The following is a 23325-nucleotide window of genomic DNA, read 5'->3' on the forward strand; positions in this document are numbered from 1 at the left end:
AACAAAAAGTTTGGAAATCAATTCACGAACGATCCGGTACAACCGAACTGCTCTTCACTCACTCACTTGAAGATCACTTACTTCCCTTCATTATAATAATCACCTCAACCTGCGTAAGGCCCCGCTCCCGGTGGGGTCCGGTCCCCGAAAAAACATTCAAAAACTCCACAAATCTATTTCACTCCACATTCATCCATGAATGAACCTCATGAATAATCTCCCCCACTCACCCCTCCCCTCAAAAAATCCGGGCCCACCAAGGACACCTGCCCGTCGATAATGCAGAGTCCATTATTGGGCCCCGGGATCTCGCAGGTGAATTCCCTGAAGTTCTGACGCCAGTGGCGCCGGGCACGAAGTGATTCTCCGTTCACTCGGGCCAATCAGCATCGGGCCCTGAAGTTCCCCGACCGCTGAAGTTCCCCCCCCCCCCTCCCGGCCGCTGTCGGGCCCGCGGACTCCCCTCTCACCTCCTCACGGCATCCGGCGCTCGAGAACAATTGTGGGCCCAACGGGTGGGGGGGGAGGTGGGAGCCGCGAGTCCGGGGGAATATTCAGACGTTTGTCTCACATCGTAGTGCTGCAGTCGGGCCCACATTGTCTCTGTGTGAGTGTGTGTGTGTCTCACTTGTTCGTCGGTCCCCAAGAAATACTCGCGCGGATATCTGGCGGTGTACTGGCACTCTCCTGCGTATACGGTTAACCGGCTCCGCGCCAGCGTCAGTCCCGGGAACATCGGGCCCAACAATTTAATTTCCCAACAGCCCATTTAAACCGATTGTTTATTTATATTTTCGGTACCTTAATTCAGCGATTTTTTCTCGCGTTTGTTGGAGGCGCGGTTTTTGTCGGTTTTGTGTGGAGCCGCTGGCTGCGGTTTGTAATAATTAATTGACATGTTGGTGTGAGTTTCAGGTGAAGTGATTTGTGTCTTTTGAAGGAATTCGATTCTTCTCGTGACTCGCAGATAAGGGATAAGGGATTGACGGAGTTGTTCTTTCAAAACGTTCTCTTGTGAAGTGCGTGGGGGCTTTGTTGGGGGAAATAATGGTGTATTGAAAGCACGTGGGGGACATCGATGGAATCTGGTGATTTTTCTTCACATGAAATAGGTGGTCGTTAACCCCGGAGTTCAAGGAGCTCTGAATGAGACGGGAATAATAGATTTTTTTTCCAGGTAAGTGGGTGATGGAAATTTTTGGGTGGAATTCACCCGGGGGGGAGGGCAGTTGCGTCTTTTTGCGTCTTTGTGTCGTGTTCGTGGGTCGACAGTGCGTGATTTCAATGAGAGATGAAAGATATTCGCGAAAACATTAAATGACAAAAGAGAGAATTTTATTCTTCAGATTTAAATTACGTTGCGGTTTCGCCATTTTCTTCGATAATTTCTTCTTTTATTTTTATCCATCGATAGTATTTACCATTAATTCAATGACCTGAATTTTTTTCGATTTGCCAGGTCAATTGTTTAAATTATTTAGGTAGATAAGTTCCCGGAAGTGACCGGTAATTTATTTCGGAAATTCCTTCATTTTTATCGGAATAAAAAATGTAAAATTCCACTGGCAAAAAACGTATTTTGGGAACACTATCGTGGAATCAGTTTGTTAATGTTTAATTAGCACTTGTTCAACTCGTTTATGGGAATTTATCTAGTACCAAACCGACGTATTTAAGTCGTTTTGTGATAAATGAACGTGAAACCAAATTATGAATGAATAAGTAGTCAAGATCGCCCGGTCGCCGACGCACCAGCCGATCATCGGGCCCAGGGGAGGGACTTCCCCTGATTAATTGTCACAGTTCCTCCGTAAATATGCGCCCACTGCTTCTGATTTCTCATCTACAAGGACATCGATGAGAGATAATCGACGATGAGAGGAACGTACACACGAGTCGTTTAAAAGTGAAAACGCGTTTGTTCCTACCGTGAAAACTGGTAAAACGGGTAACCGCCTTCTGTTGATATACGTACACGTACGCGTGACTGCCAGTACTGGCAATTTAATCGAGCCCTAGGATGGTCGATGATCCACCAGTCGATGAATCGCCGAGTCGACCTTCTGGGAATGTTTCCCAGGTATTTTGTATCAATTATTCGTGATGGGGGATTGGAAATCATTAGTTTCGACAAAAAATGATGGATGGAGATTTCCTCCTGACTGACAGTCGATGTTTGAAGCACTCGAACACATCTCGGAAAAAATTTCATTCCAGGAATAATCGACCGGGAATTTTCAGGAGAGCGACACTGCGTGCGATCTGACCGAGAGAAATCCGGGAGATGAAGGGATTTGTCACTCAGTTTTTCAGCGATAGCGCCGAATCCAAGGGAGATGGCAAAATTTTCATCACCACATTTGTTGTAGTACTCATTTCTCCCTACGAAAAAGGTCCTAACAATAAATTTTCTATCTCCAATAGAATACAAGATATTCAACAAAACCTGATCGACAGTATGAAACCTGGAGTCTGCCTCTCCCAGTTAAAAATCTCTGGAAAGTTTTCTTAAAATTTCTGGATAAAATCCCCAGAAAATATTCTTCTGGAATTTATTTCCTGGTCACCCCCTTCCCCCTCGTATCCCGCTAATACCCCCCATAAATTTCTCTCCCTGGAATTCTCCTGAGACCGTCGAGAACTCGAAATTCGCGTAAAAAACTAAATTAAATCTCAAAATTCAAATTTATATCTGTCTCACTTCCCTGTGCTCTACTATTCAATCCCCACGAACTCTCCACAACTCGAAATATCGATCTAAGACTGCTGATGATAATTAGAGAAGAGTTACAAGACAGGTTTTCCTATCTGACCGTCTTGTCCGTTCGTTGCTCTCCTACACACAAGAGCCACGCGCTTCTTTCAGCCCCTCATTTTTACCTGTATGTACATTTGAGTTGACTACACTCACCTGATGCCAATGTTCATACATTCATACCACACTGCAAGGTGGTTTTCTTCTTTATCCCCCCTCTCCACCCCTGTCCCCCCACCGCCCGCCACTCCTGGGGCACCAGGACTGGATGGAAATGGTGTTCTGGGTGTTGAAGGGGGTCTGAGTAGTTGTGTGCGAAGTGGTGATGGTGTTGAACAGCATGAACACCGGTGGAAGGAAGTCGAAGGGGGGCTAGGGGGCTGAGAGGGCCGGGAGGGGCTGTGAGAAACAACAGGGACAGGTGTAGGAACCTAGATCGAGCTTGAGAAATCCGGGGATTCGAGTCGCTAACGACCGGTGAAATTGATTCATCGGTATTTGTTAAACATTTTTTACACTGTCGGGAGAAGATTAAAATTTCACGGAGTGTTTCGTCGTAATTTTGGGGAGAGAGACAGCTAATTAGTTATTAACGGATCATTAGAGGGCATTTATCGTTGGGAAATTGGGTGGGAGAATTGTTTATGGGAATGAACTGATTTTGGAGATTATTGTTAATCGGTTGGTTGATGTGTTGTTTAATGTTATTAATTTGTTGTGGTGATGCTATTTTTTTTATGAATATTGTGGTTATGGGGTCTTCAGGAGGGGAGGGGATGGGAGCGGACATTCATCGGGTTTTAGTACTTCGTCGAGAGATTGATTAACAAGGAATTGCAAATTGAATCGTAAAACGGGTTTATTTAAAATTCCCCAGGAAACGTTGAATCAAATCGTGAGGGAAGAAAGTTGAACGTTCGATCCCTCAATTTTTCATTTAATTCTGATAAAAAATAAATATCGATGATGGGACTTGTTTCATTGATTTTATTCATGATTTTTCATGAATTGCGTTTCTCGGTGTATTCGTAATTAATGGGAGTGGGAAACATAATTTATTTAATGAGATCAGTTAGAGGTACCGCCTCAATGAAATAATATTTGGAGATACGATAAAAATTTCTAGATTTTTTTATATTCGATCTGTCACCAATTATTTTTTATCGCTCTATTCCTCAATTATTTATCGACGTTCCATTACTTTTTGTGTCGTCATTAACAGGCGGTCGTTGGTAATTACTCGAATCTCTGTCAGTGCACTTGGGCTTCCATCAGAGAATTATGATTTATTTCTCGAGAGCCGTAAAATCGGCTTTAAGGCTGTTCCCCCGTGTTCTCTCGTTCCTGATGGAGACATTACAATTCAAGATTTAACGGTACATCAGCGCGTACAGCACTAAAGTCATCCTTAGAACAAATAATAGGAAATATTATAAAATTCCAGGGGGAAGGCTCTAGCACTTGGTTTACAGTTACATATTTTATGGAGGTGTAACGACAGATGTTTAATATCACGCGTGAATCTTCCGTGTGACATAAACATCCAGAGTTTTCTGGATGTTGTCCAAAAATTTTTCCTATTTCACTGAGATTTACAGAAAAAAAATTCGAAAAAAATTCATGAAACGATAAAGATGAGAATAAAAAATATTTTGAGTCTTCCTAAAGGTAATTGTTGGTCCCATCACTTGTGTTATGCTATTTGCATAAATAAATTGAAAAAAAAACGTTCCTGCAGTTTGAGACGTCATAAATTCGATAAATATTTCCTATTTGTCGTGCATCGGCTGTCAATCAGGGATTAAATTAGATTGGGGCCCTAGACAACTGCCAAATCATCATGTTAAATCTCTTTATGATTCACTAGACATGAAAGAAATCCGAGAGACACACGAGTCGTCGCTGAAACCCTCTCGAAGGTGTCTGGCACCGCCTGAGCTAATCGATTCCTAGAGATTTACGTCGAGGAGGAAACGACACTTTCATCTCGACTGAATTATATCTTTCGCCTGGGTACACCCGATAGGGGGAATTTCTCCGGTAATAACAAAAAAAAACTCCCCCACATTTCATTTAAAAAATACCCCTCATTTTCACTCGGAATTTATGCCTTTTTTATCTTTAATAGTCGCTCAATATGTCACGATAAATTTATATTCATTATCTATTTAAATCCCATATAATCGATGCGATGGATATAATTTTACTGGGAAAATTATAATTTAAAAAACACCCTTATGTAAAGGTGCTTTTCTCACTGCTTTAACCCTTATAAGGATTAATCAACGCGAGAAAAAATTTTTGGATAAAATACCCTTCGTCTCTCGTCCCTTCCCCCCTGGAGGTCTAATTATTCCAACAATATTTCCAAAAAAATTATAATAATTTTAATAACATGAATTACACGTCTGTTTCCATCAATTATTCAACGTAAACCATAGCACATGCTTATTTCTCTCCCCCCTCCCCCCTGCAGGAAATTATTTCCGTAAGACATTAGAGCACTTCTTCTAGCGTAGAATTCCAATAGATCTTTTTTTTTCTCGTAAAAAAAATTAATTTTCATAGTAAACGATGAAGAAACATCGTAAGTTTTACAAGATACAAGTGCAGGACACTGAAAATTACCGAGTACTACTGGTTTTACCCCACCCCAAGATTGGTATAATCATGGTACCAAGTCGTCTGCCGATCAGCCGTTAAAATAGAAACAAAATGAGTGGAAGGGAGTGTGCGTAGCGTGTTCCCTTCACCCATCAACCACAATCACGCGAAACAAGATTCCAAGGGCCGATGCAGGGTAATAAGATCAACAAAGCGGACAACATAAAGCCGGGGGTAGATGTAAAATGAAAAAGAAAGGATAGGGAGTGAGTAAAAATCGGGAATTTGCCTCAAGGGCGTTCTTCCGACATGAGATCTCGATAATCGTAGTCGTGTCTAGTTGCACGGAGAGAACGAGGAGATTGCAGAATTTTCTAGCCATTTGCATTCCACCGGGAAATACTATATTTAGGGTTATTAGTTATTCAGTGATATCCGATTTTTTCGATTGGGTAACGGAATTCGGAGGAAATTATTTCACATTAAATTCAGGAGATAAGTGAGCACATGGGGATAGGGGAAACGGAGCGTTTAGTATTTGTATGCGAAGAGGAATGTTCGGGATAAATTACGGAACTCGCGGCTGTTTCACTGATTACCCAATCGATTTATGATAATTTTTGAGAAGCGATTGCGATGAAAATTGCGGAAAATTCGGGAGTCACAGAAAATTTTCCGTTTTGTTCGCTCTGTGATAAGGGAAAAGTCCGGAAAAATTTCGTGAGAGTCACGGAAAATTTCTCGCTTCGCTCCGTGGTACCGGAAAATTACGGAAATTATGGGATTTTTATTAAATGTTTCTGGTCTCGTGAAGAGAAAAAATTTAAGACGTCAATTAACGGTTTCATTACTGTAATTTAATCAGTTTGTGATGAGGTAGTTTCCGAGAAACTGTTAGAAGCCATTTTCCATTGAAAATTTCTCCAGTGTCACAAATGGAGCCCCTGCATTTTCTCTCAGACACACAAGTTCCCCAAGATGGACATTAAACTAATGACAGACGATTCCACATTTAAAAAATATTTGTCTGCCCCCTCCCCCTCCCCCGAGGTCACCCGATTCGAACAATTCGACTGTCAATAAAAAATTGTTAATATTGTATCCTGCTCCTAGTTTATTGCTTAAACTAATAACGACGATGGGGTTGTGATTTATCATCGAATTATCCTAATTTTCAACTTCCTCCGCACCCTCGTGTTCTCGTTGCGAATGCACCCGTGAGAAAATCCGTTGTCCCCTCATAACATGTCACTGTGTCTTAATGGAACCCGACAATCCACCTCCACCAACGAAATTTCCGTATAAAAACGGTAGCCGGGGTCTTCGAAAGCGAGTCAGACTGCGGAAAGGCCGGACCTCTATGCTCGGCTGGCCCAGGACTCCTGAGTGGGCCCACCGAGGCGTGGTTCCAGGTCTTACGAGTGCCTCAACTAGCTTAGAAAGAATACCCCTATCTCAGGTGCATTGTAACTTCAATAGAAGAAGAAAATACAACGAGACTCCATTTCACGCATTTCTCCACTCATTAAAATTGAAAGGACCATTCAGACAATTATCTGACGAGAATAGAAATATCCTCTTTCAAAAAATCCAGTGAAACCTCTTTAAAAATTTGTTTATGATTTTCTACATCAAAATATATAGTTTAGGTCATTTAATAATGTTGTTAAAAAAATCTAGAAAAATTGTAACGCCAGCTAAAACACTCGAAATCATCTGATAAATATTTTTCATTTGTGAGAAAAAAGAAATTAAGTGAAATAATCCCTGTCTGTGCAGACGAATTTCCCATCCCCTCGAGTTTCCTCGTTAATCAGCTTAACTATAATGATATTGTTAAGGGTTTCGACTGTGATTCTCCTCTTTTCTCTCTTTTTCCACCTCCGAGGACCTTCCGAGAGTTAATAAATGATGTTACTGACTCCAACTCTTCACTCCCATTTCGACCCTTGACTCACTTCTGCCTGAGATAAAACACTATAAAAAAAATTCTTATTCCAATAATATTTACAAACCACGAGCAAATTTAATGGCAAATAAATATAGTGAGCCAAAAAATGATCTTTTGGGCTCAAATAAAATTATTTCTTCCCAAAATCGGGGAAATTCGATTCTGCAAAATTCCTGGTGCTGCTGCTGACCTCGAGCCATCAGAATCCCTGAGTCTAACGGTGTTGTCCCCTCATCAGAGGTGTGGAAACACCAGATAACGAGTCATCCAGGATCTTCTTATGGCTTTTCCACCGGTCCAACTCCTTCTGTATGCGTTGAACGCACGAGGGCGTACCTACACGCTGCCATGGTCCCGGAATAAATTATTTCCACTGGGTCTTCCACAGCTCTTGGCTCGCAGGTAAATCGAACTGAGACAGTGGTGGGATGATACCGGAAGCGTAGCCAGAACGGCGGAACCGCGTTCAAACGTTCGCTCAATGGAAAGTTTGTGTTCCTTCAGTTCAAACTTGAGAGTTTGTGCACACGGGGGTGGTTCAATGGTACTCCACTCTTAATGGATCCAAAATTTTCGGCGACGACGAGTGTGGACGAGTGACCTCACCATCAGTGTGCAGTTCCACCCGAAGTTGTGAAGGAGAACTGAAAAAAAAAATTCCAGAGGTTCATTGGAGAGTTTTCAGCAAATGGACGAAGTTCGTGATGAGTTTGGTGAATATTTTTCGTTTGCGGACATTCGGGTGACTCTGGGAGTGAAAAATTTTGAGAATCTGAATTAATTGGGGATGATTTAATCGAAGGTGTGTAAAAGTGTCGTTAACTCACTGCCAGTAGTTCAGAGATGGTCAGCCAACACGCGATGGCAACAACAGTGCGAAGAGTCAAACAGGAGAATCGTCTGAGGCGACAGAATCACATTCAAGGTGACGCGTGTTAAACAAATACGATAATAAAAAATTTCAGGTTTTAAATTGAACCCGGAATTGACAGCCGTTGGATCTCAATCGATTGAACGACGAGTGGAATAAAATCTGACCCACGTGATCTGAATAGCAAATTTATCGAGTGAATTTCCTACCGCACATTTTATCAACTAAAAATAACTTCTCGTTAGTTCAATGAAATAACTTTTGCCGGCGAGGGGAGGGAGGGTGAGTAGATAGTGTTGTTGAGTGGAGGAAAAATTGATGGGAGGAAAGTTTGTGGAGTAGTCATTTTCACCGGACTGATAACAGCTATGACGCGGTGATATATGACCACTCAAAGTTTAAGTTTGATTACAGCATTTTTCAACCCCCAATCGAATATTTTTTCCCCTTTTTGTCGAACGATGTAATGGCTTTCACTCCGTAAAATGAAATCCGCGTTGCATTCGTCGAATAAATTAAAAATTGAACCACGAAAAGACCTTTTGGATAAAAAATACAAGTCCAGAGAGTCAAACCTGAGACGAAATGACAGTCAACCCCTTTTTACCTTGACCAAGACGTCATTGTTATCAATTTTTATGTTCTCATCGAGTACTAAATTGTTATCAGATGATGAGACAATCTACAAGACGTTATCGTCACCGAAGCCGCTGCCGAATAATCGTTTGAATCCCTCGTCCCATCCTGATCACCAGAACCATCAGAATAGAAGTGACATTTACCCAGGGGTTCAAACTATACCTGGACCACAGTACAGGATGCCACCCCTGTACGGTGAAGAGCAAACCAACCAAAATCAGCAGCCAACGAGTCTCCAAACGCACAGCAATAAATTTCCGGTAATTAATTGCATGCAAAATTTAATTGCACCCATCCCCCACCGACCCTCCCCCCTCACCCTCCAACCCCTCAATTTTTCCTACCAACACCCAGACAAAGCCCATAAAACACTTCTGGCCCAGATGATCTCCACATTATCATCGCACGAACAGCAACAAAAACAATTCTCAACGTTTCATAACGCTGACACGTATCCACATTAATTTATAATTAGATCAAAGGGAGAATGAGGACTGGAGGGGCACGTGTACGATGTGTAGTAGTTAGAATAACATCAGGGGATACTATAACAGGTGAAATCTTCTGAACAGTTCATCGTACGTTTGTTGGAGTGGAGGGATTTGTTACGATTCTTGGGAATATTCTCAGGGGGACTATCACCCCAACGTATGGTTGCCTGATTGTAGAGTTACAGAGACAAAGGCTCATGGGTTATAAGACTCGGTGTATTTTACCGTTTACCGGAAACGAGACTTGCCAGTTGTTCAGATGTACGACGTCACTTTTACCCGATTTTTACTGCCTCCGAGAATCGCCTTAAATTCACATCCAAAACAGCTGACATCAAAAGTAAATTCATTTAAAAATATTTTAACAATTAAAAAATAGTATGTAACACGTACATTATATATTATGTATCATAGTACATGGATATGATACATAAAATATATAATAACACGTCATGGAGTCTTGAGGAAAATATTTTTCTTCTGAGAAATTGATAGAGAAATTTTTTTTAGTATTCGAATAAACTCATCAAGTGTCAGTGTGCTTGCAACACATCTTATTAATTACATCTATGAAATTGTATACAATTTTTTTCACTTCATAGAAACGTCTTACAATGGTCGTGTTCCCACCCGCCCCACCTGAAAATATAGAGCAGAGACTGCTTATTATTTCTACACTTTCAGTCACAATTGTTTCATCCGCTGCTATCACCTCACATCACGATCTTCATCAATTTCAGATCGAGCGCGAAGTGGTGATCTCTTCGGCCGATAAGAACACGAAAATTCCAATTTTACACGAGTACAAACGAACGACAGGGAGAGTTGCTATTGCTCCTGATGCACCCGTGAAACAACAGGCGTGGGTGCAGGAGGTGAGTTATTTCACTCAATTATCTGGTGAATAATTACTGATGGTAATCGGAGACGATGTAATAATGTTCGCGATCGACTGCGCGATTGCAAGTGGATAAAAAAAATCAGATTGACTTTGTAACAAAGGAAAAATGTCCAAAAAACAAATTACACATCAGTCACGTGACCAGTCGATTGAATTCCAATTGACAGGGTCTCCCTCGTTCATTAATTTGTTAATTCAGCCTGAGAATTTCATCGGAGTTTAATCGATTCGCTGAATTTCAAGCGCAGACAGTTCCATTTGTGTTCATGAATAAGACAGTACTGTTGTCCTAGATCTACTGGCTCCTTGTACATCGGTGTCCTGCTCATTGTTGTACAACATTGACAAAAAGTCGATTCGCCCCAGATTCCCTTTAATAATACAATCGCCTCGTTTTCCGGTGCGAATGACCCCGACTCTTTAATCGCTCGCAATTGCTCATAAACCGCTCACAAAATGCTCACAAGTCCCGTTAGTCACTCCCTAATACGAAATGCCATTTTTTTCTTATGTCAACGTGAGAAGAAAGGGTGGACTTGATGTTAACAAGTTATGAATGGTCATAACACACATATGGATTGTCCCACATCACATGAATGTCTTCTGACACACACCATATTGCACGTGAAAGGCTGCACCTTGTAACAACTATTTCCCTATAGGTTTGTGTTTGACGTTACTCATCCCGATGGTTCTCTCGCACGCTTCAACGGCCAACTTTCCTATGCTTTCCACTTACCCAAGCCCACTTTACATATTGACGATATCTCGTTCGAGTTTATATTGGATTCCAACAACATGGTTGGAAACACGAGTCTGAAGTTGAATTTCAACTGAGTTTGAGGCTTTTGTTGTGTCTGGTGACGCGTCAGAATCACCGACATATTGGAAGATCCCGTAATTATCAGCAGATTTATGATTCTGATTAGTCTAATTCTGAACCTGAACAAATGCAGATGACCTTGCTTGTCTGAGTGCGAAATGCAGACGTTTCTTCCTGCTGGTCCATAAAACCACCCCCTGAGACCTCTCCCCCATGATTCTCACCCCCTCGATCACGTGATTTTCCACTTGAAATCCATAAAAATAGAATTGCCTCCCTCGAGCCACTCAACCCATGCAAATGATCCGACAAAATAATAAAAAACTCCCCATTACGCACTCTCGTAAAGGAGAATTGTTTTCCTTCGGACGCCATAAAATCCTCGTGTGCAAATAATACCTCATTCCTCATCGTAATACATACCAATCCGCCCTACGGTAATAACCCCGTGGGAGGTGAGCAATTGTCCCGCTAATGCAATAATTGCAAAATACTCGATAGAAAAACCGGCGAGGAGGGGAAACCGTGACAACGAAATATGAAAAATACATCGGGACACAGATAAAAACGAGGGGGCACAAAGAACTCGTTTTTCCATCGTAAAAATCGTGTTGTTGAGCTGGTAAAAATAAATGGATTGCCCTGGGAATAAAATAAATGGAGCAACCATCTAGGATCATGTTGAGAGCTCTTTTGTAACAAGGAAAAGGGTGTTGTGCACAGAAACACTGGTTTTACCTCGACACATTCATTTTTATAATAAAAATTTTTTTTCCTCCTTTTTATGTGTTCACCACTATCTCTTTGGTATCTACAAAGACATACTTTCCTCCAAGAACTTCCCCCTCGCCACCCCCTCGTCCATTTTCCTTCTTTCATCACATCTTACTCCGGTGTCTCGAAGGACTGAGGTATACGTATGCACAATGCATTTTGAACGCCCACCGGACGGAAAGAGAGAGATCCCTTTATTTATTTATTTTTTCCTCATGTGAACTGTCAGTTGAGCTTCAACACTTATTATTCAAGTGGCATACGCTTCTGAGGATCGCCCGTACGACCGAGGATTTTCAAATTCTCTCCACCCATATCACCCCACACCGAAGTTTGCATTACCCTCGACATGAGCACTGAGGAATTATCGAGTATCTGAAGGTGCTGTGATGGGTGTAGGTGCATGTTTCCCTGGCCACATTATATGGCCGTCGAGATGATCGTTACTGGTGCGATATTTGATCGGGCGCGATGCTCAACGACCGGAAATCATGATGGAATTATCGCCCCAAGGATTTTATGGATGATAAAGTTGATGGGGAGCTCGAGGGAGTCTGCCAATTAGAGTGTTGATGGTTGATAATTTTTTACCGTTTTCTGGGCATTACCGGAGTCAAGGATTCATTGATTCGAGAATGAGCAGTCGATTCAAGCCCTTGAAAACCCTTTTTTTCTCAGTCCAGAAATTTAACGCTCGTTAAAACTGAATTTTCAGGGCAATCAGGGACAGGACAGGCAAGAAGGTCATGCTCGAACTTTCCCGACTGCAGAGACCCACTCGTAAGTCCCCACGACAATGCCCTTCACCCCACTGACTAATTAAATAATCTTCAATGCCACCAGGTCATCATCGACAGGCGCAGTACCCCGTACCCCGAAATCCGAGGACGATCGTAGTAAATCCTTCAGCAAGACCTATCACACCCTCAAGGACATGATCTCCAGTCGCTTCGGTCCATCACGAAAGGACACCGAGCCCGATCCAGAGGTGAGCCTCAACAACGTCACCGAGGAGTTGCGAAAATCCTCGCACAACGTTGATGAGGATGACTCGAAGAAGAAGGAAACGACTTACAGCAAACCAAGGGCTCAGGATCCACCGCCGATAAACATGCAGCATTACCCTAAGAACAGTTATCAACAGTATGGTCATAGTTATTACCAAAGTCCCCAGCAAAATGTTGCAGGTGAGAGTTTTAATGGGTGAAGATAACTGGGTGGCCATAACTGAACATCAAATGTTGATGTTCTACTCAACTTGAAATTGCGTTTGAATAGCGAATTTTGCTTTTAGCATTTAAACTTCTTCGTCTGGTTGTGCATATGGCTCTATCACTGCTGATTCTGTAGACTGATAACTATTTCATTTCCAAATACCCATCAACCCTCTAGTTTACAGCATACATCAATTTGATGACTCTTAAATTGATGCACTAAAGATTACAACGTCACAGCCAATGTGAAGCGCACGAAAAATACCTGTTATATTGCAACTAAACTATTGATTCATCTTAATAACAATTTTCCACGCCATTTCCTCGTACCACATGTGCTTAATCGTTCATGTTACGTTAAATTAAATGAGAGTGATCCCCAGGTCAACTGCAAACAGCCCCGACGATTCAGCCCAGTCTCCCAGGTCAGTCTGCCCAACTCCACGTGACCCACCTGACCCCCCCTGCCGGTGTCCAAACAGTTCACCAAACCCAGGTGTCTTCCTACAGTCAACCAGTGCCACCACGAGGTGACTACGTGGTTCAGGGGCCAGGTGGCCACCTGCATCAGCACCAGAACGTCCCACTAGGTAAACACGGGCTTCCTATGCAGCCAGTCGCTGGCAATCCGACCTACCAAAGTCCCCAACAGCTCCTCCACCAGTCCCAGCTGCACCAGACCTCCAGATTCAATCAGCAGCACGTCCAGAATATGCACCAACGTCAGCTGATACAGCAGATGCAGCAGCAGCAGCATCAACTGGTCGTTGGCCAGCAGAGTCCCAGAACCAACATGAGGACCCAGCCGCAGTTTCCAGCTGGTGTCTCCTATCAGCAGTATCAACAAGCCCGACAGACCATATCCCGGTCCCAAATCGATCTTCCAAGCACCTCTAGACAAGGACTAGACGTGAGAATTGGGGGACAAGAGGTCTACTATCATTACAATCAGAACAAGCCCAGGTTCACGGGAACTCCGCAAGTCTACATGAAACCGGAGAATGAAACTGAGTTCCAGAGACGGAATTCAGCCAGGTGTATGGAGAAAGCTGTCTCGCAGCCTCAGCTTTGCTACGAGGATGACAGAAATTCAGACAGAAGAACCGAGAAGAGTGAGGAGGGCAAGAATATTGGGAATGATGTGCTGTTGAGTGAAAAATATGAAATCACAGTTGAGGACAGGAGCCAGGAGTTCAACAGAAATGACAGCCAACGGCAGAACGAAGACTTCAGACCGGAAACGAGTTTCTGTAATCGTAAAGACAACATACGCAGCTCGAAGAAGGACAACGACGTCAGTCAGGGAGAGGATGTGACTAAGGAGTCCGGTGTGCTGAAGAAAATGGCTGATATTCAGAAGAGGGGGGATAGCAAGGATCCAAGTGAGATTGATGGTACGAAAGGGGGGCCCAAGAATGGGGGACAGGTGAATGAGGCTGCCAGGCGGATTGAGGAGAGCACGAGAAAACTTGAGGTGAACTATCAGGGAAAGGAGGGAGGGAGGAAAGAGGAATTGGACCACAGTATGGCGAGACTTAAAATTCAGAACCAGGGATCTGGGTCGGATTATGACAAAGCTGGACAGAGCTCGAGTAATGTTGACTCGGGACGGGGATCTGCGGTTTATTCCAGTGGACGAAGGCCACCCCCGGAGGATCAGAATCATCCACAAGGTTGACATTTTTATCCTTTTTGGGTTATTTATAGAGGACGACTGCTTGTACACAAAGTAAATTAAATTTTTCGGGTCAAATTGTTTTTTATTTGTTGAGATTGAGGACGGGAAAGGCCTCACGACTTTGTTGAGTTTTTGTTATCAACTGTGGTAACCGAGGATTAAAATAAAAGGGCCTGGAGGGCCGTAGGGGGAGTCAAGAAGATAAACATCGTAAATCCTGGAAATCATGATTTTTGTCTTTTTTAAATTCTGAGATTTTTAATGAAAATAGCAACTTCTTCCCCCGGTGGATTTCGCAGAATCAGTCCGCATTTAACCTACTCCTCTGGGAAATATATCTAGCCCCTGTCAGGGCCCATTGTTTCCATTTCAGTCCATATCACGTTCTCAACAACATAAAAAACCGTACAATGTAACTGAACCCATCAAATGCAATATGATTAACTGCCCCATAAATGTCCCCTCGAATCAGGTCAAGACTCTGAGTGGGTTGACATTGTGGAATCCGAGCTGCGTAGTATCCTAGAGCCAAGAGACGTACCCGCAATGGCCCACTCCACCCTGTCAGAGAGTGTTTCCTCTGTAACACCTCCTCTGCCACCACTCTCGCCTCATGGGAGTCCACGCACACCAAGGAATCGATACTCCACGAGGTAGGGTATAAATACAACGGGGTTTGAATTATTTTGGTAGCAGAATAGGATATCATAGGAAGATCGATCGATCGTTGATTGATCACTGGACAGATGGCTAGTCGATCACTGGGTAATCGATAATTAAATTTGCTGGATCCACACATCGACTGATTCACTGGAGTCTCTCACGAAATTTCATAAATTATTTGCTTGTAACAAAATTGTTTTTGGGGACAAAGTAGGTCTCGATAAACTTCCCTTTATGTAGATAGACAGAATGTGTTTTATGATACCCTGTGATAGGGCGATCCCCTCCAGGCAAACAGGAATCTCCATCGTTTACATTGTTGGAATTATGGTCATAACTGGGTAAAGAATTTTTCTAGACGAAGTTTTACCCAGTTTATTGGCTAATCCAATCACTACCTGAACAACTTTATTTACTTATACGTTATTCACACCCCCATCCACTCATTAATATTATCTTAATTATTTACGAGTCAAATTGTACCGCGGACTAGTCAATTGTCTGAATATTAATGATTAATTACCTCGAGGTAAATTCCCCTTGATATTAGAGTGACAATGATAGCCGACGATTTCCTCTGCTCATCGATAATTTATTAATTTCTCACAGTTTACCTTACGGTAGTAAACCGAATTACGGTGATTACGGGAAGGGACAGGACAAGAGAAATTTCCAAGGAAGCACTAAACATCGGGGTGTGTCCACTTCCAAGAAGGACGCGGCCAAAAAATTCACGCACTGTAAGTATTCACCACCTCATTAACTAATTAATTTCCCCTCCAGATGTTCGATAAGTTCCTAAAATTAATTTTCATGCTCAGTATTTGGTGTTGAAGCAGCGGACGTGACATCGACAACAACTGGTCTAGATCTGGATTCAATGTTGGACAGAAGTGATTCAGACTTGAGCACAAATGACGCAAGAACTATCCGAAAACAATTGGAGGGGCTCGAGAATATGTACAGCGAGGTAAGTACTGGAAAGTCCTGGAGAAAAACGTGGAAAATCCTCACGATCCATTAATCCATTTTCTTATTTTCCACTGCAGGTTTTAAAGTTATTAGGGGGCAGCGTGAAGAAGAGGAGAAAAACGAGGGGATTAACGAGTTATGGATCAGTGTCGTCCCTTCCAACATCCTCAGTGTCCTCGAGACCAGTTGCAAGGCATCACGACAAAAGGAGAGGCCATGTAATTGATGATCGAATGAAGAAAGCTAAGGATGTTAAGGTGATTCATCACACACCACGACAGGACTATTATTGGGGCCTTACATTAACATTTAATCATCTCGATAATGAGTAGATAAAAAATAATATGATGACAGACGTTTCCTGGGGAATTTAATTGTTTAGAAATTTTTTTATGGGATTTCTCGTTGGAACAACTCGTTTGGGAAATTCCAAAGTTGTTTATTTTCATTGCAGAGCATAAACAAACGCTTCCAGCGGTTGGAATCACATGTAGTCACCCTGGCCCGATCAGTTGCGCATCTCTCTTCAGAGATGAGAACCCAGCATCTGATGATCCAGGAGATGGAGAACATTAGGGGGGAAATAGCAGCATTGAGGACACAGACCAGTATGGCAATGGTCAGGTCACAGTCCCAACCACTGCTCAAGGATTCTGAATTGCCTGCACTGTCCAATCCCTCGAGGGTAAAGAAACTCACTAAATTCTTCGGGACCGAGCCACCACTCATTAGATTGTTCCTGAGGGAGCTGGGATACGAGGTAATTCTATTCTTTGTTACTCAACAGTCGACTCAACAGAAATGGAATCGTTCACCTCCATTTAATTATTGTTATTTTGTTAATATTATTTTTTATAGTTTTTCATTTTTCTCTCATTTAGAAATACGCATCGTCATTTGAGAAGGAAAAAGTGGGAATGGTGGAGCTGCCTTATTTGAGCGAGGAGAGGCTCCAGAAAATGGGAATACCCCTGGGGCCGAGATTGAGAATTCTCCAGGAAGCGAGAATATCAGTCTGTAAAGATCCAATTTACGTCGTCTGAACGTACGACGCTATATTCTCATTAATTAATAGAATAGGGGACTGAAAAAAATTGTAACATCGAATTCGTTGTTGAGGGAAATAAGTTGGAAAATTCGTCTGTGAAAGCTGGGGAGAATGATGAGGTGGTGGGTGATGTGTTCGAGGAGAAGTGAAAATTCAATATTTCCGGTCGTAAAAACATTTACGATCAATCTCGATCGAAAATTACCGTCTTCCGCTACTGAAATTCACGAAATTGGCGAAAGCATAAAACGGACACTTTCTCATTTCACTTCACTGCGCTGTAATTCAAGGAATTCTCAGTATTAATTGAGGTGTATAATTTACCGAGAGCTTTATTACGAGGATACAATAGAGGATAACGTTGGATGAATAAATTCAGGATTAATTTTTGATGATTACGTGACGTGCAGTTGTTTGCGATTTTTTTTGGAAAATATTTCAGGGGAAGAGAAACATTTCGTTGGGATTTTTTTTTCGCAAAGTGAACTCCTTCCCCTTGAAAAGGTTCCTCTTCCCATTGAATTCGTAGAGTGACCAAAAATGAACGTTAATCATCATGATTAATCATTAATTTCTAATGATACTGTTCGGTAGGCGAACGACAAAGTAATTACCCTAATTTCATTGTCGACAAACAAGTCGAAGCCCGACTCATAATTACGTTTCAAATATGACTTATTCTCATTATCAATTATTCACGAAATGGACATGAATTGTAGAGAGTATCATTGACCCAAGGGGACTGGGTCCTCTCTTCATTGTCAACAGCTTAGGGACACGTGACGTTGTCTGATGACTCCAGAGGGCAAACGACGCAGACAGAAGGGGAATTATCGAGCATTGGGTCAAGTTTGCCAAAGAGTTACCGAATCATTTTTTATTTCTTTCCCTTCTCTTTTATCAGTTATTCGCAATACGTTATCTAAATGGGTTAACGAAAATTTCGGGGGCGTTTAGGTACCAAAGAAATGACGATTGGTATTCCGAGTGCCAACAAAGTGCTTCCGAATTTTTATTCGATGATTGTTATTCAATATGTGTCGATGTAATTGATAAATGAAATTATCTGACACTTGGAAATAATTATTGTGTACAGTTGTTTCAATTAGACGTAATATTCAGGAGTTATTTGTAGATTAGGACCATTATTTTATTATCATTATCATCGAGTACCCACAATCACTAATGTTAATTGTTAATTGTATTTAATAAACATTATTTTTCGGTTTTTGAGCAGTTTTTGTGATTTTAATTGCTTCATCAATTTTTGGAAGGAACCAGAGTTGAGAGTGTTAATCGCATCATAAAGATGTGGACCAGTTTCAAGAGGAAATGTACAATTTAACAATTGTAGTCAATTATTTTTCTAGTCAGTTCTCTGATTGGCGATACGAGACTGACTCGAATGGGTTTTCTCTTCAGGGCAATCAACTGTCCCTCATCATTCATTCACTTTTGATCGGCTAATTTGTCCTCGTGCCTCGGTGAGTGATATCTTCTTTGATTCGTCGCCTTTTCATGCAGAGTAGGAAAAAGCGACGAACATTTTTATTTAAAAAATTCGAATACAAATTCTCTTGCACGTGATATTTTTATTTTTATTGTCTCGTTCATTGCATTGTTTTACCTCACCCTACGAAATTTCAGTTCAATCCTCCTGTTATCAAACCCCTCATTTTGTTAGTAACAATTCCTTATTTATTCGTTCAACGATAGTTTTCTCTTTAGCAGTCGATCCAGTTGTTGTGATCTTCTGAGTCGCCAGAGGCTATTTGACCTTGACCCATTAAAATTATATCAGCAAGTCAGGGATTTTTTCTGAAGCAAGAGATTCCTCGAGTGCAATTTTGATTCTCCTCGCCACATGGCAACATAAATTGTAAAAAATAACGAAATAAAAATTATTTCAATGCCCTATTCCCTTAATCTACAACTAAATAATTCGTGGAACACCTCGTGATTATCATCTCCCCTATTTTATTACCAAAGATGCTAGATTTTCCTTTCGCAAATTGTGTGATCGAGTATTCGGAATCATATGTTCTATCACCAAGATACCATCTCAATTGACCTATGCCCCACCTCGATTCTGCACTCTCGTATCTCCCCTACTACTACTTGAGATGCCCCAGCATTTAGATCTCCTTCACTTTCTGCCCAGGGCTCATCCCGTGGAGATCGAAAAAAATATCAATTAGAATAACAATGAAGAGCTTTTTGGTGATTTTTGGAGTTGTATGTGTCGCCCTGGTAAGGGCTGAAGTCGTGCAATTTCAACCCTGCGTATACCCCGAAGGTGAGTACAACCTTTCTGCGATAATCAATCAGTCTGGGATTTTATGCTGAACTGGGTGGGATAATCCAATTGTTGTCGCTCTTCAGGAACTCCTATCAACTGCACAGTCCACGAATTGCGTATAAAGCCCTGTCCAGAGTCTGCAGCGGCTAAACCCTGTCGAGTGAAACGAGGAACTGATGCCAGCATTGAATTCGACTACTCAACAAGTGAGTTCAATAATAAATAATTAATTGAAAAATGGAGATATTCAGGCGCCTGAAATTCGGACCAAATGTCGCTCCTGAATTCAAGTTCTGTATTGTTGAAGTTTGAGTCAAGTTCCACGTTACCACTGAAAGTTCGCGGTCAATTGACCTTCGCCCTCGCCCCCTGAATTGCTACATTTTTCCATGACTCACCCCAAGTCCATTGGCAATTCCCCCACCCCCTTTTGTCCTGAAATTCTCATTTTACCGATGTTAAATCGACAAATGGTATTCTAATCAACGATCGTATTTCAAACAGACTTTTCGGCTAACACGCTGCAAGGGCGAGCTTACTGGGCCAATAGCCTGGTGGACCTACCCTTCCTGGGGATGACAACCGACGCCTGCTTGTCCACCCCCTGTCCAGTTAACCCCGATACCAAACAGACTTATAAAATGAGTCTGCACATCGACCACAAATACCCAGCTGTGAGTTTAATCAACAGTACATAATATAAATTTTTATAAACATTTTAGTCCCACTATTTAAACAAAATTGCAATCGAGGAAAAATTCCAGGAAAATTTCTGGGAATTTCCAAGAGATTTTTCCCGAATTCCCAAGAAATAAAAATTCACAGTTTACGTTTTGTTCAATAAAAAATCTTGGGACTTACGCGGGGCCTGGGCGTTGCAGTTCATTTTTTAATCAGGGAGATCAGGGGAAGATGGACAGCGAAGCAGAGCCAGACGCTCTCGTTTTTGTTGTTTTTTTAATTCGATATATGAACTATCAACTTAATTGGTCAGTAATGATTGCAAGTTCGCTGAACTGTAGATTAATAAATCACGAAATGGTGCATCGGGTATTCAATAGTCTAATAACAGTCCACGATAATTGTCCTGGGGGTGGGGAGGGAATGGGGGGACATGTGTAACAATTTCTGTCGGTCTCTGATAATTTTTAGTCCATTCAATAATTCAATTAAGTCTTTGGTTCACGAGCTTTCATTTGTGCAGCGGAGGACAATGTTTTTCAGGGGAAAATTCACTTTTTCTTTTTGTCGGTTTAATTCTCATTCACTCCATTAGGTGTTTATTTGTCCAGACTAATGAACACAGTTGTTTTCATTTTTTATCTTTGGTAATTTAATTTTATTATTTACAGAGGAGCTACGATGTCAAGTGGAAACTGTGGAATCAGCAGGAGCAGGAGTGCTGCATCGTCTTCCAGATTAAACTCGTTAAATGAACATAATTTTTTTTTCAATTCTGTGAATGTATTTACATGTCTGGTCGTTTGTAAACACAACAAAAATCAAATTTTCGAACTTGAATTACTTTCAGATGAATCGATGTGATCAATAATGAAGTGAGAATCGCCTTTATAACAGTTGAATATTTTTTTTTTGAGGGGATTTGTTATTTTTCTTTAGGTCTTGATGAGAATTGATCGAATTGATCAAAGAAATTCAGTGTAACGATTTTTGAAGTCTTAAAAAAAATTTAAAGACCAATTGAATCAAGTGAGGTTTTTCGTTCTAGTTCAGACGTCATTTCAGGGGTTTATTCGAGGTGTTTTCCTGTGAACATGTGGTGTTTAAGGGGGTCGTGGGGAAAAAGTGAGATAGAGGGAATATAAATAATTTGTTGACGTTAATTCAGGAGAAAAAAAATATCCGCTGCGGACAGGATTCGAACCTGTGCGGGCAAAGCCCATTGGATTTCGAGTCCAACTCCTTAACCACTCGGACACCGCAGCTTTAGACACAATTCGGTTTCAAATTGCAAACTTATTCGTTATTATCTTCCCCCATCATTCTAAGTAATTAACCACTTTAATTACCCTTAATTAAATGTCTCCCTCAGTACTCACGTTCGTTACTCCAAAATTTACTTTTCCAAAAGTCAATTCCCTCAATTTTTTTATCCACTCCAACTTCATATCAAATGTCAAATTAAACCTGATTAATTATCCCACCAATCAATTGTTTAATTGATTATTTAATTAGGTTCTAGAGAGGGATGATCGTCGCGTAGAAAATTCCGAGGAAATTTTCACCCGAAAGAAAAGGAATTTTTTCTCAAGCGAGAAATAACCAGAGAATTTTCACTAGAAAATTCTTTTTCCCAAATAATTTTGTCTGTACAAAGTTTAATTCTCTTTCCAACTGTCACTCCCTTTCAAAAAATGTAACAGGAACCTCACGAACAGCGATAAAAATCAAAGGGCTAGTACCTTCGGTACATTTACCCTGTTCCCATTCTCCGTGAGATGAAACTGGAAACGAGGAATAATTTTAGTCACGCTCAGCTCCCCCAGGTCTCAGCTGTTGTCGACGACCGGAAGTGGCTTGGGGATGGCGACTGTTCTTGAATTCCGCGTGAGAAACTAAAAAAAATCGAGGTGAAGAAGTACCTTCAGTCTGACCAGAGAAACCGATTCAAAGTTTCAGAGGAAGTCGAGGTAAAAAATGAAAAACGAAACGTCTGAATTTGAAATTCTCCGCAGGTTGACTTTTAAAACTTGACTATCTCACCCCTTATTTATCGAATTATTGACGAATTATTACGTCATGTTGACGTGAGGATTGACAACGGACTTAACAATTAATATTTCGAAAATTATCACGAGGTTCTCTCCAAGTTTTCCGAGACATAAATTAAAATTTGAGATCCGAAAGTTCGAATTAATTTTAAAAGCACTTGCGATCGTTTGAATAAACCGCGCTTGGAGAGAGACTTATGGGTAATAGTAATTCCGAGAAAGACCGCCAGAAGAATTACGAAGCTGTTGATTAATTACCAGGGGAACCAGTCTCTATTTTTAATTAAATATTTTTAATTAAATAAACAAAAATCTTCTGATTTCCTGAATATTCCTCTCTTCCCTCAATTTCGCAGAATAAAAACACTTCACCGCGTCATAAACTCTTTAAAATCACTGCATTATCACAGAGGAGACCTTTTTTTTAATTAACAATATTCTCATTTTATTGAAGCAATAAATTAAAATGAAAAAAAAATCGGTTTCACCCGTACAATAACACGTGATTCTACGGATTCACACGTTTGCGGTAATTGCTCTGTCGTCACCACTCTCGGAAACACCTGGAGAGTAATCAAGCCCGCGGATCCTCCCCTGGAACTACCCCTTCGATCCCCCCTCTATCGATTCGAAACATCAGAATCAATTTCCCAGACCTAATTTTAATGACTCCTCGCGCTCACACATCTCCCCACGGAATTACCACCTCGACTGTCATACACGCGGTGCCTCAACCTGGGGAAATATTCAGCGGACTCTTGATTGGATAGAACACGATAGGAAGTCTAGTCGACAGGTAATAGCCCCAGGAGTGTACGAAAATCGTTTTTCGCCCCGGAAAAATTTTAAAATCCAAAAAAAAATACTCGACAATTGGTACCGCTGTCAACGACTGCCAAAAAAGTAAAAA

The 23325-nt window shown here is 41.4% G+C and overlaps 2 protein-coding genes and 1 non-coding gene across 5 annotated transcripts; 2 read left to right on the plus strand and 1 right to left on the minus strand.

Annotated features, from left to right (window-relative positions):
• Positions 1 to 621: 621 nt before the first annotated feature.
• LOC135170802 (uncharacterized) lies at positions 622 to 18883 on the plus strand. 3 transcript variants are annotated; one of them, XM_064136859.1, is made up of 12 exons: positions 622 to 1177; positions 8851 to 9080; positions 10052 to 10186; positions 12525 to 12589; positions 12653 to 12996; positions 13407 to 14696; positions 15174 to 15354; positions 15974 to 16104; positions 16186 to 16334; positions 16414 to 16593; positions 16791 to 17096; positions 17218 to 18883. In XM_064136859.1, exons 2-12 carry the CDS (start codon positions 9000 to 9002, stop codon positions 17377 to 17379), a joined length of 3024 nt encoding a protein of 1007 aa, XP_063992929.1. In that variant the 5' UTR covers positions 622 to 1177; positions 8851 to 8999; the 3' UTR covers positions 17380 to 18883. The 3 variants fall into 3 exon arrangements, with proteins under 3 accessions (XP_063992929.1, XP_063992928.1, XP_063992927.1); XM_064136858.1 differs by lacking the exon at positions 622 to 1177 and adding an exon at positions 7950 to 8235 and having other exon boundaries at positions 16201 to 16334; positions 17218 to 18586; XM_064136857.1 differs by lacking the exon at positions 622 to 1177 and adding an exon at positions 7975 to 8235 and having other exon boundaries at positions 17218 to 18572.
• Positions 18884 to 19520: 637 nt separating this feature from the next.
• LOC135170820 (MD-2-related lipid-recognition protein-like) lies at positions 19521 to 21389 on the plus strand. The gene is made up of 4 exons (XM_064136884.1): positions 19521 to 19680; positions 19767 to 19889; positions 20188 to 20357; positions 21036 to 21389. The coding sequence occupies exons 1-4, from the start codon at positions 19590 to 19592 to the stop codon at positions 21117 to 21119; spliced, it is 468 nt and encodes a 155-aa protein (XP_063992954.1). The 5' UTR covers positions 19521 to 19589; the 3' UTR covers positions 21120 to 21389.
• Positions 21390 to 21547: 158 nt separating this feature from the next.
• On the minus strand, positions 21548 to 21629 carry Trnas-cga (transfer RNA serine (anticodon CGA)). The gene has a single exon. It is a non-coding gene; the product is annotated as a tRNA-Ser (tRNA).
• Between the last annotated feature and the right edge of the window lie 1696 nt (positions 21630 to 23325).

Source organism: Diachasmimorpha longicaudata, chromosome 18 (genome assembly GCF_034640455.1).
Source record: "Diachasmimorpha longicaudata isolate KC_UGA_2023 chromosome 18, iyDiaLong2, whole genome shotgun sequence".
Classification (NCBI taxonomy): domain Eukaryota; kingdom Metazoa; phylum Arthropoda; class Insecta; order Hymenoptera; family Braconidae; genus Diachasmimorpha; species Diachasmimorpha longicaudata.